The sequence below is a fragment of the Cantharellus anzutake genome (assembly GCF_015039405.1).
Source record: "Cantharellus anzutake strain C23 chromosome Unknown EI90scaffold_63, whole genome shotgun sequence".
Classification (NCBI taxonomy): Eukaryota; Fungi; Basidiomycota; class Agaricomycetes; order Cantharellales; family Hydnaceae; genus Cantharellus; species Cantharellus anzutake.
The window spans coordinates 73056-84652 of NW_024067013.1; the positions used below are offsets into that span (position 1 = coordinate 73056).

Here is an 11597-nt window from a genome sequence, read left to right on the forward strand (position 1 = left end):
TTAAGCAACACGTTGCAAGCGCATTGGCGGACGAGTTTTCTGGCATCTGCGGAAGGTACGAACGCAAAGTGAGAATCGACTGAGAAGAAAAAAGCCAAACTCCTGTCTTGGAAAACCAGTGTGTTGATCAATATTTACGGCTCCGTGAAGATGGCCATATGGCCGGTACGCTTTGTGAAGATCGTCCCTGGCCTATCACCCATACACTTCAGACCTGTTCGCGTCTAGCCACGCTTAATGACGAGAACTAGGGGCGTGATGATTGTGTTTGCACGGATAGCAAAACCCCATTGGAATTGCGCGACAAAGAAACTCAGAGGTCCTTTTTGGGACTGCCACGGAATCAGTTGATTTGCAAAACATCCCAACGTTCTTTCTTTCTCCGACCTTTGCGACTCCTTTGCTCCTTTGCCGGAGATTTTGCTACCACCGCCAAAGACCAATATCTTTGCCTTGTTTCCATGTTTTCGTTCTTTCCCCTCCTTTCTTCCTATGTCCTATTTGGGCAATCTCGATGGACCTAGAACGGCAAGTCCTGTCGGGGCAGTGCCTTTCGGAGCAATCAGGAGTAAAAGCCAACCCTTGGTTACTGTGCTCGTTTCGATGGCTCACACTTTATGTCCTAATCCAGCGCTTTGCTTTTTCCTGTGTTTCCATCCATATAAGCCCTGGGCTCTCGGGGATGAGAGAAGGGAAGCATTGAGACCCGTTCCTCTTGCCTCGCATGCGCGCTCTTCCACTTATTCACTACGTGACTAAGAGGTATTCAGTGGTTCTGGCGTAATACTGCACTCACTAGGGTGTCGGTATTGGCAGGGGTTATAAGGATAAGGCCCTCAGCATTCCCGCACCGTCTATAACTTTTTTACTCCCCCAAGTGAAAACTTTCGCATTTCTTAACCCTCCCACCCCAGAAGTGCCCTACTTAAGCGATGTCTGCGTTGGCTGATTCCCCACCAACCATGCGTTCGCCCTCATATCAAGACACACCGCGTCGACCTGTCTCGCCCTCGAACAAACGGCATCTCACTATTCTGCCTCGGTCCTTGAGCTCTAACTCCCTCGTTTCTGTGGGAGCCGTATCCCCAACAAATGTGACAGCTATGGATCGATTGTCTTGGACGCGACCGTCACCCGAACTTGACGCGTTCGACAACGCGTCAAATCGCGACATGTGTTCGGCTAGCGCATCCTCGCTCTCTTTGCATTTGACCTCGGAGGGGCTTCAGTACTGTGTCGATCCCGATGATCTCCCATTTGCTGCCAGCGATGGTTCGTCCAGTATTTACGCGCATGACGCAGCCAGCACTAAATGACTGATACGCTGGTCTAGGCTTATCTCTCAATGACGGATTTAGTGCCATTCCTTGTACTATGGGCGTTAGATCGAGGATTGACCTCCTTTCATTGGTCCGTTCAAATTTGATTTTTGGGTTAAAGCGTTGTTTTGATGTGCTTATTATTCCTCATTCCAAATGTAGATGGCTGAAGAGGACGAACTTTTTGCACTGCCTCCTCTAGAAAGCCCAAGTCTCCAGGAATCGTATTACTCTTCATCTTCTACCTGGTACAACGAACATTTCGAGATAGACCCCAGAACGTCACCGCGCCAACCCACTGAGTCATGGACGTCACAATTTGTCGATGCCTTACCTATATATCAAGGCTCTCCTCATTCAGTCATCTCCTCCGTACCTTATGACAATCCAAACGACGATCAGCACGAGCTACCCCGCTCTCCATCAGTACTCTCCTTGCTCGACGCCGAATTCCACGTGGGCGATCGCAGCGATGGCCAAAGTCCCCAATTTTTTAGAGGTTTGGGGGAAGAGGATGACTATCTCGATGCCATCGAACCACTCAGTGCGGCAGCGGAAATGTTTTTCGAATATCCTGAGTATCCACTGCCAACAGAAGAATCGTATCCGTCATCACCTCTTCCTTCACCCCTCTCCCCACTAGCCCCAAGCGATGCCATCGCCGACGTGGATGACACGGATGTAAACATCACCGTGGCGTTCAGCGCTAACGACTTGGTAGGAACGCATCCCGTGTCCACGTCGCGCATATCCTCGGCTCGAAACATGTCGATACGAACTCAAACTCGCGTCGAGGATCGCACAGCTGAGAGCGAAAAGAGCGCAATCCGAACATTCTCACAGAAACTATCTCAATTGTTAAGAGGAAAAATGATTGCTAGTGGTTTAGGTGCACGATCATCGAAAAGGAGAGACCGAGCCACGACCCTCACATCACTGCGTTGCTGTGATTCGCCCAATTTGGCTATCCAGACTGCTACCGCACCATCAGGACAGCTGGTCGTACGGAGAAAGTACACACTATCTATCGAAGTGGAAGTTGACGTTCCAACAAAGCCCAGCTCGACTACAATCTCAATAGAGGAAGGTGACTGTCATGATACCCCCCCATTCTCTCCACTCCCCCCGATACCTGCTTCCCCACTTCTTCCACCCCAGCCTCTCACATCTGAATCGATGCCCACCCGCGAAAGCGTTGATACCACCCGAACATCAGGTACAATGGTTCATTTTATTGACGGATGTAAGGCTAAATCCGATGGACCCTTGGAAAAATTCTTTCGACGCATGAAACGCCGAACTTGGAGTGGCCAAGGGTCTAGTCTCAATGCCAGTGTCAGTGCCTCCATGGCGATGGGTCGTGATGAGAACGGACGGGGACGCGGGGCTAGTCTTGCTTTGGATGAGATGACAGAGACGGAGATGGAAGAGCTGCGAAGACAGATGAGGAGGTATTCTACATGACGAATCCCCGTGCACAATCAGACTTTCCGCCTTGACGTTTGACGCTGTATTTTGTGATGTTTTGGTTCTACCAGACGTTTGCATCGATCGGCGCATTTTGGGCTACATTCGGTCTTTGTTAGACTTTGTATTTGATGTAAGACTGATTTTCCCTCCGCGTTTTCTTTTTTCTTTTGAGCTGGCCCGTCAAAATTTTCGTCGTTTCTATTTATTTGGTCGTTTCTTTGCCATGATCAGCGCCTCCTTTTTTAGTTTGTTGCTCAGTTGTAAACCAAAAGCTTTGTGCATGTGCATGCCATTATTTTGTCTTGATTGATTCGATTCTCTGATCTGTTAATTTGCCCCGGGTATCGACGCTACACCATACGCGGATCACCTTTTGTGAATAACTGTTCCCTTTGTTGGCTTCTCTCTCGAATTTCTTTCTAGTTTCATCCCTACTTTTTGGGTGCTGGCGACATTGCTGCATGAATTTATTTGTATTCAACCATGTAGGATAGTGCCAGCGGTATATAACGCTTCGACCTTTGTACTACCATTGTCGGGATAGGGATCCTGAGGACTAAAATCCTGGGTGGGAGACGCCATTAGACTCCCATTGTGCTGATGTGTAAAAGTTTTGGGTACGGGGTCGCGTTCGGTATCAGGCTCGCAATATGCGTGTGGATGCAATCGAAGCTGTGGGCGCTTTGTGCCTGATGTACGTCGACTCCCAGGGACAATAATTCTTTCTCAGTCGACCGCAGGCCACCTCGCAACACGATATCTGCGTTGTGACGATAAAATTATCCTCTGCTTTCGGCAGGATCCCTACCTCTGGTTTCGAGGGGAAAAAAATCACCTTGCAGACCGGAGCGTCAGGAACAGGAAAGTCCCTGGATGAGGCATAACGACCATGTAAGATCTATCGAACATGATGGTTAACGGTTCCATATGATCTTGTCCAGCTGAGCGCCCAACAAGCTCTTCTTGCTGGGGTCAAATGAAGGATCATTGATATTGCAGTGCCCGTCTGTCCCTGACTTTTACATAAATACAGTAATACACATGTACAACGACACACAAACAACGAAGGAAAAAGCATCATAGTGAGCAGCGCAAAAGAACTAGACAACTTGGCTAATATCGACAACGATCGGAGCTCGCATACGACCTTGGACCAAGAACCGAGTCCCATCTTTGCTAGCGCAAGGAAGGTAGAGGCCATTATTCCTCAATATTCGATCCCCGTACCATACTTGACCGTTAATCTGGTGCTTGTCAAGAATGATCGGGCGGTATTCTGGTGGGAGAAGCAGTTCGAGTCTACCATTGAGCCAGATCGTCTGTGTTTTGGCCTCACGTCTTTGCCTAGGGATGTAGGGGCTGCGGACACTGCCGGGGTCGAAGGGGGGGTCAGGGTCGGGGTCGTAGGGGTTGGGGTCGGGGACGGTGATATAACGAGACTGACACATATCCGCAGCCTGTGTGAGCCTTGATGGGAGCTCGCAGAATAGTAGCTCTAGCCACAATCGATCTGCATCATGCCCAGCCACGAGGCTCTGTACACGAGGGATGTCATTCTCCAGGTGCAAGGGGATTTCCGTTCGGGTTTCGATTATAAGATGTGAAAGAGAGTATGTGTTGTAGGAGACGGGAAGTATGAAACCAGACTCGCCGCAATGAATCAACTCGTGCGTCTCAGTTGACCAAATAGAGATATTATTCTCGTCATGGACGACGACGTACTGTCCTGTGGGGGAGAGTCCAAGTGTGCAATGGCTAGGCATGGCTGGCCTGAGGGCCCGAGAAGCGGAACGAGGGGGAAGAGGAGGGGGAAGAGGGTGGATGGTTGGTTCATTTGAAACATCTAAGATCGCCAAGTTTTCGTACCAACTGCGGTCAATGTTCCGAGGAATTCGTATGATGAATGAGCCGTTGTCTGCAACCAGAGTAACCGGGGGGTGGTGCCCACTGGGGAGGGTACCGACCTTCACAGGCGGCGAACCATGGCTGAAGATTGTGATGTTTCCCTCATTATCTTCGGTGACAATCCGGCGGCTGCCACAGATAAATTCAATCCAAGCTGGAACATTGGGTGGGTCACATCGAAAATGAGCGACGGTGTGTTGATGGTCAATGTCAGCAACTTCAATAACGCCGTTTCCAAAGCCGAGTGCGATGTAACGGCCATCTTGTGAGAGTGCTGCAGCGGTCACAATACCATTACGAATATCAGGATCAAGAAATTCAGCTTTGTGATCAATCCTGTTCGTCTCATCCATCTCGAATCTACCAACCTCTATCGGTAACGTGCCGAGTTTCGCCTCCATAACCCTTTGAACATTAAGAGTATCCCCGCTTAATGGGATTGAATGGCTAGAGGATTCTCCAGTGATGCTGAAAATTCGAACGGGATCAGAGAGATGCCCATATGACTTGAAAAGTGGGGATGAGGATGGAGTGAAGGGAAGAATTGACCGAAAAATATGCCAGGGGGAGGAGCTGAGTTCATTCTTAGTTATTATATCCTTCACCCTCTTGACTTCTTGGAACCATTCGGTTAAATTGCAATTCTGCAAGGCATAAGTGATGTCATATTGTTAAGAGGAATCAGTAGAATTGAATGAAGTCAAACTTACGACTTACGTTAGATCGAGGTAAGTCACCAGGCAACTCAAAATCAAATTGTGATAGCACCAAGAATGAAAGTAAGTTTCGGGTAAGGAAGACATTAAACTCGCTGCTGAATCCATTGGAGGAGAGTCTTGATGGATCCGAGTGGTAGAACAGGTAGCGGAGAGCATATTGGACATGTTCAGGCTGCTTCTTCCCCTGAAATCCTTTCCGCTTCTTGCCATCTCCGAATAAACTTATTTTGGATTTATTCCGTTCGATAATGTCATTTACAAGCCGAAGAAGCGGTGGTCCCAAGAAATGCCCCTTCAAATCACTGATGAAGAATGGCTGGTCACTTTCATGACCCAATGGGCGATCCGTGAGGAATTCCTTCATTGTTGCATGGTAGAATTTGGGGTATACCGCATCAGGGGCAATTCGAAGCACCCGCATCAAACCTTGGAGGGACCGTGATTTCTCTGAGGACAACTCAATAATTGAGCTGATCGGCTCTAGGGTTGCATGAACTTCATCCTCAGCTATCCCTAGGAGCTGCGACATCGAATATAAACTGAGCGGCCCACGTGCTGCAGTGATCGTCCCAATTACTTGGTGGTAATTCTCGATTACGTGTGGACGAATGCCAGATTGATTGGACATATATGCTCGCCGCAGTATTCGCAAATACTCCGACTTCAGGTCGAGTGGCGCATCTGTAAGATTGCGAAAGTACTCAAACTCCCGCTTGAGAGTGGAACCGCGTCGAGTCTGATCATGGACATCACGTATGCGGATTGAAGCAATAACGGGCAATCCACGGCAAGCTGAGGCAAAGCTGTCAAAATCCTCATTTGATGGCTTCCAGGCAGATTTCTTCACACAGTCCCGAAGGCCATCCTCCACCATATGACGAACGGTGTGCAGAGTCTCCTCTCCAACCTTATCAACATCCTCGCAAGGGATATCAAGACCCCCATCGTTGGCATCGTCCCAAGCTGAGATAACCTCCTGTTCCGGGCGAGAACTGATAAGCACAGCAAACGTGGGAGGCAAGGTCTGAAGCATTAGTACGAGCTTCATCAAGGTTTCAAGTGCCCCCTGATCCCCGCACTCATCCAACCCATCTAGGATGATGAAGAAGCGGTCCTTACTAGACAACAGTAGATCCTTGAGATCGCCCATGGGCTCAATAACCAGCGCCTTCATTTGTTTCTCTAGAGGAAGTTTCTGCGCTAGATCAAGATTCCGCTGCTGAAGGCGTCTGACAAGTGAGAGCTTGAATTCTTCGTTGAAGGAAGCAATTTGATGAGCAAGAGTAGAGGGAAACTGTTTGACAGAGTCTAGCCCCGTCCCCGGTTGATTCTTATCCCAAAAGAAGGATGCCGCTAGGGTGTGTTGTTTCTCAAAGTAGGATGCAATGCTCAGACAAATCGCCGTCTTCCCCATTCCAGGTGAGCCTCTCAACCAGACAAATCTGTTCCCTGCTTTATTCAGATCTTCGATGATAGATGCCTGTATCTTCTCCCGAGTGCCTTCAAGGCACTCCGACTTGGCCGTAACATAGGTGTGCTCAGCAGCGACCCGTGGGAGTCTTAAGAGTTCGGCTAGCAGTGGGCTTTAGTAAAGAGTCCAAGATCATGTGAATAGAAATGTACCTCGCACCGAAGACTGAATTGTGTGAAGGAGTGTCAGAATTGCTGCCTCCGTCTATGGGTATGTTTGCATCAGCTAACATGTTCATACTAGGCACTAAGGAAACAAACCGAGAATGAGATGACAGCCTTGCTGATGCAAGTCTTCACAGCGTCTATGTGCTGGGTTACATCGGACACTGAGAGTAATCTCCTCGGAAGCTTTTGACGCGAAAGTTCCTCAATTTTCTTCATCTGCTCGTTCAAGGCCCTGGGTACGAGATCTGAATTTGAATGAGTAACTGAAGAACACAATGTGCGTACGAATGAAATTCCTTGATTAAAACCGTTACTTCGGGAGGGATATTGTCCGTCCACAGTTGGAGCGGTCGCAGGATAGTGGTGTAAGCTTTATGGACCTCGTCATTTAGCCCTTTGAGGTTTTCGCTATTACTATCAATTGACTGTGTGATAATCAAAAGCGGACGAACATAAGTCACATGTCACCGGTCCTGAAATTAAAACGCTGGTCACCTCGTAGACTTGAAGAAATTTCAGGAGTAAATTGGGAATCTCTCCCAGAAGCGGAATGGGAGAAGCCTTGAGAGCGAAGGCGCCGACTTGGAGAAGGAGCTTCGTAGTGCCAATAATGACCGGTTTCTTTCCATCACCAGCTGGTGCTGGCGACAGAGCCGTCGCTTCTAACAATGAGGGCACATCTGAATCCAATCCCATGCGTTCTAGTTGTGAGTGGAGACTCGAAGTGGTGTCGGCGGCAGTTTGGATGCTGGGCGTTGACCGACGGTTACCGTCAACATTCTGTTCAGGGTGGAGATGAGACAGCCGCGAGGTGTCAGGAGCCGGATGAGGACGTATCTTTGCCACAGACGGTTCCGGATGGGGTGGAGGTGACCTGTGACGGCGATTGGGACTTGACCATTTCCCAAACCAATTGCTTATGCGGCGGAGTGGCGACGTCTCCGAGCCGCCAAGGCTGCGGGAAGACGGCGCAGTTGGCACGATCGCAAGAGATCGCTCGGGGAGAGATCCTGTGGACAAATCATCGAGGCTCTGGGTTGCCTCAGGACCATCGATCTGAATTTCAGGTGCAGCTTGCGACGACTGCGGAGCATGAGAAAAGGGCCGGTAGGCAGGAAACTTTCCTTTCTGACGTCGAGAGGCGGGTGGTAGCTGGTCTTTTCCAGACATCGCGCTAATGATGCGGAGGACAGTGAATGCAGGGATTGAAGTATGAAGCCCGGAAAGCCCGCTTAGCCCTCACACGGAATATATGCGGAAGCAGCTGAGGTAGGACGAGAAGCTTTGCATTGACCACGATGCAAAGCACAACCGATTGGACGATCCTAGTAAAGTAGCATTGCCTTGATTGGAAACGTGATGAGTCCGGACGATCCTTTCGACGATATTAAGGCCCAGATAGGCATGAAGCTGCGTAATCAAACTGAAAACGCCCGAAAGGCCCAGTCGCTCACGTGAGTTTCGCCGAAGTATATCCGAATTTTTCGGCGCGGCGAAACTGCGTAAGCGACTGGCGGAATATGTTGTTATTGTTTGTTTAACTCGAGTTTTTTGTCCTCGATAATAACACAGATATTTGTGGATCTACTGAATTGCGTTGGATTGAATCGCCTGAACTACGAGTTGTACCTAAGTTGTGCAATGCAATTTTAGTGTGAGTGCATGCGGTCATCAACCCAACCCATTGGGAGCACATTCAAGGTTGTAAAGTTGATATCCAGTGTGCGCGCGAAATTTAATCCTTTATATATTACTTCAACCAGCATATAGAGTTTGTATGCCGTGGCATAGGTGTTGGAGCGCAGGTTGAGGCTATGCAGCTTTTTGGGTGGCACATGTTCAATTCCCACTCAATAAATCTTTTTTCTTTTCATCCTTCCCTTCTTAGTGGACACGACAAATTCAAACCCTTACAATTATTCCATGGGAGAATGTGAAAAAAGATTTATTGAGTGAGAATTGAACATGTGCCACCCAAAAAGCTGCATAGCCTCAACCTGTGCTCCAACACCTATGCCACGGCATACAAACTCTATATGCTGGTTGAAGTAATATATAAAGGATTAAATTTCGCGCACACACTAGATATCAACTTTACAACCTTGAATGTGCTCCCAATGGGTTGGGTTGATGACTGCATGCACTCACACTAAAATTGCATTGCACAACTTAGGTAAGATAGACGACTTTCAAATCCCGGTACTATCCGGAATTATCTGAATGTGGCAGTACAAGGTCATGAGCGGCAAATATTTCTGGTCATTGCAAGGTCACGTGGAAAATATTTAGCTGGTTATGTAATTAGGCGGAGTTGGCTGTCTCTTTTGGAATTGTCAGGGCACGCCCCACCCAACCCTCACTCCACTCCCCCGCTCCGCACCGCTTCTCCCTCTTCCTTTCTCCTTTCTCCTTTCCCCCTTTCTTCCTTCCTTCCTTCCTTTCTTTCTTTCTCACATGAACCACCTTTCCTGCTGCTCAATGTATCACTGGCGCGCATGCCCATTTCCTGTTGATGAGTGTGAGGTCTTAGGGTGGCTCAGCACACAAGGCCGTAAGTGATACAAGATAGTGTATTTTACGGTGGTGTGTAAGTGGTTACCCAGAGGTTCCCGCTTGCCCACGTGACTATGTGTATCTAATTTACATGTGACTCGGGGTTTGGGGCTATTGCCCTGACATTCTCCCCCCTTGCATTGCATTTGCGACACATACAAGGTTGATAGTAAATGAAACAGAGTTTTAATAGTTGATTTACATTGAGTTTGGAATTATCAATGAGTGTTTTTTGTTGTCGCCACTTTAAAGTGGGCGATTTTGTACATGTCAGTGAAAGGAAGAGAGGGGGTTTAAGGAATGAATGAGTGTGGGCCGTTACTTTGAAGTGAACGGCAATACATTGGTATCGCAGGGAGAGAAGGAGAAAGAAAGGAAAAAAAAAGTGGAGTTTATCGAAAATGAATTTCGACCCAAAGGTTGTATGTCTTTGGTGTTCCTCACTTGTTCTGTGAGGGTTCGTGTGTAAGTGGTGTTTACACACGAGCGGTGGTGGATGTGGGTCTTTTGATGGAGTGGAGATTTCCGCAATTGTTACTTGCGGTTCCTCACATACAGTATTGTGTGTGGGGCCTCGAGTTTGGGGAAGGTGTTTTCACGGGCGCCTTGATGGCGTATTACCGTGTCACTTTCCCTTCTCTCAAGGGTGGATTCATTGCCCCGGAGGAGGGTTTTCCTCTGGGTTGTTCATCTGGACATCCGATTGCTGCGTTGGATGTGATGATGTAGCCTGGGCTACATTGTCGGGCTGTGGGCTTGACGAAGTGGGTGCTCCCTGGGTGGGAGCGGGTTGTTGTGTTCCTGAGCTGCTTGGCTCAGGTGTAGAGTATGGTAGGTCTACTGTTCTTCCCGTGGGGAAGGATGGTCGTTGGGCTGGTTGTCCAGCATGGAGACTTGCGTCTCTTTCCTGGTATTTGGAAGCTTTCACTTCCCGTTCCGCAGTTCTTGCGGCACATTCCTCAGGAGTCCTGAGTGGTTTGAACTGGGACTTTAAGTAGGCAGCTTTGCCTAGACTTTCCCAGGAGATTTTCCCCTTATTCTCTGGGGAATTATATTCCTCTGCGAGTCTTGCAATACTCGGGAGTCCCAAGAAGTATTTCTCGGTTTCCTTCGCTTTTTCGCGAAGGGTTCTATGTACCTTGCCGCTTTTGAAGGTGGCTTCAGCCTGTTCGTACCAGTGTACGAATTCTTTACCACTCACACTTGTCCACCAAGCATATGCGGCGTCATGCACTGCTTCTGACCCTGCTATTCTCCTCATGGGGAAGTTGGGGTCGATTGTTATGTCGACTGGAGCTTCGACTTTGCCGAACTCGTTGAGTTCGGCGGTCTCGTATAGCATGTGGACACTTCCCTGCAGGGTAGCTTGCCCATAGGGTGCTGAGGTACTCAGCAGCCCGCCGCCTCTGGCAGTGGTCCCCATTTTAGGGTCTGCCATCGGTTGCCTACCGCTCTCCCTCTTCCCCTCGACATGGGTTTGCCCCTCTGAGGGCAGGCCCTTATGCAACCTGGACAGGGTCGCCCGCCCACGGGGTGGCAGGATAGTCGGTGCCCCACCCCTTGATGCGCTAGTCCCCATGTGGGGTCACACCTCATGAGGCCCGGAACCGTATCCCCTCCCCCTGACCTGGGAGGCCCCCATCATGATGGGTTTGGCAGCGAGGTCTGCCAGTGCACGTGCCTCTCTGAGCTCGCGTTTCAGTAATTCGATCTCCCTTTTTTGGAGATCGACTTCTCTCTCTGTGTCTTTCAGAGAGTCAAAGATGCCCTCAGCATCTCTTTGTGCTCTGTTGTATTTGCGCCTCCAGTGGGCGCAATGGTCGCAGGCATCTTCTGACGCCCTCAAGTTATCAGACCGTGCCCGTTTGGACAGTCTGGACGAGGAGCCGCTGTCACTCCCTCGTCTCCCTCCTACGAGGGACTTCATCTCTTTCAGCTCCTCACGGAGCTGACCGGTCTGAGCAGCTACCGCTGATGCAATGGCTGATTCCCA

At 49.3% G+C, this 11597-nt stretch overlaps 3 protein-coding genes across 3 annotated transcripts; 1 reads left to right on the forward strand and 2 right to left on the reverse strand.

Annotated features, from left to right (window-relative positions):
- Positions 1 to 932: 932 nt before the first annotated feature.
- Positions 933 to 2783, forward strand: EI90DRAFT_3019733 (uncharacterized protein; the record flags this gene model as incomplete). The annotated part of the gene is made up of 3 exons (XM_039057402.1): positions 933 to 1272; positions 1334 to 1410; positions 1482 to 2783. The coding sequence occupies 3 exons, from the start codon at positions 933 to 935 to the stop codon at positions 2781 to 2783; spliced, it is 1719 nt and encodes a 572-aa protein (XP_038911330.1).
- Positions 2784 to 3508: 725 nt separating this feature from the next.
- Positions 3509 to 5535, reverse strand: EI90DRAFT_3076125 (uncharacterized protein; the record flags this gene model as incomplete). Its single annotated transcript, XM_039061627.1, has 2 exons — positions 5412 to 5535; positions 3509 to 5338 (listed from the first exon to the last, which is right to left on the reverse strand). A coding segment is annotated over exon 2 (1193 nt), but the record flags the coding sequence as incomplete, so codon positions are not given.
- A 1158-nt stretch (positions 5536 to 6693) lies between these two features.
- EI90DRAFT_2363816 (uncharacterized protein) lies at positions 6694 to 8651 on the reverse strand. Its single transcript, XM_039052925.1, has 5 exons — positions 7547 to 8651; positions 7337 to 7431; positions 7145 to 7283; positions 7044 to 7088; positions 6694 to 6985 (listed from the first exon to the last, which is right to left on the reverse strand). The coding sequence occupies exons 1-5, from the start codon at positions 8219 to 8221 to the stop codon at positions 6974 to 6976; spliced, it is 966 nt and encodes a 321-aa protein (XP_038911332.1). The 5' UTR covers positions 8222 to 8651; the 3' UTR covers positions 6694 to 6973.
- Between the last annotated feature and the right edge of the window lie 2946 nt (positions 8652 to 11597).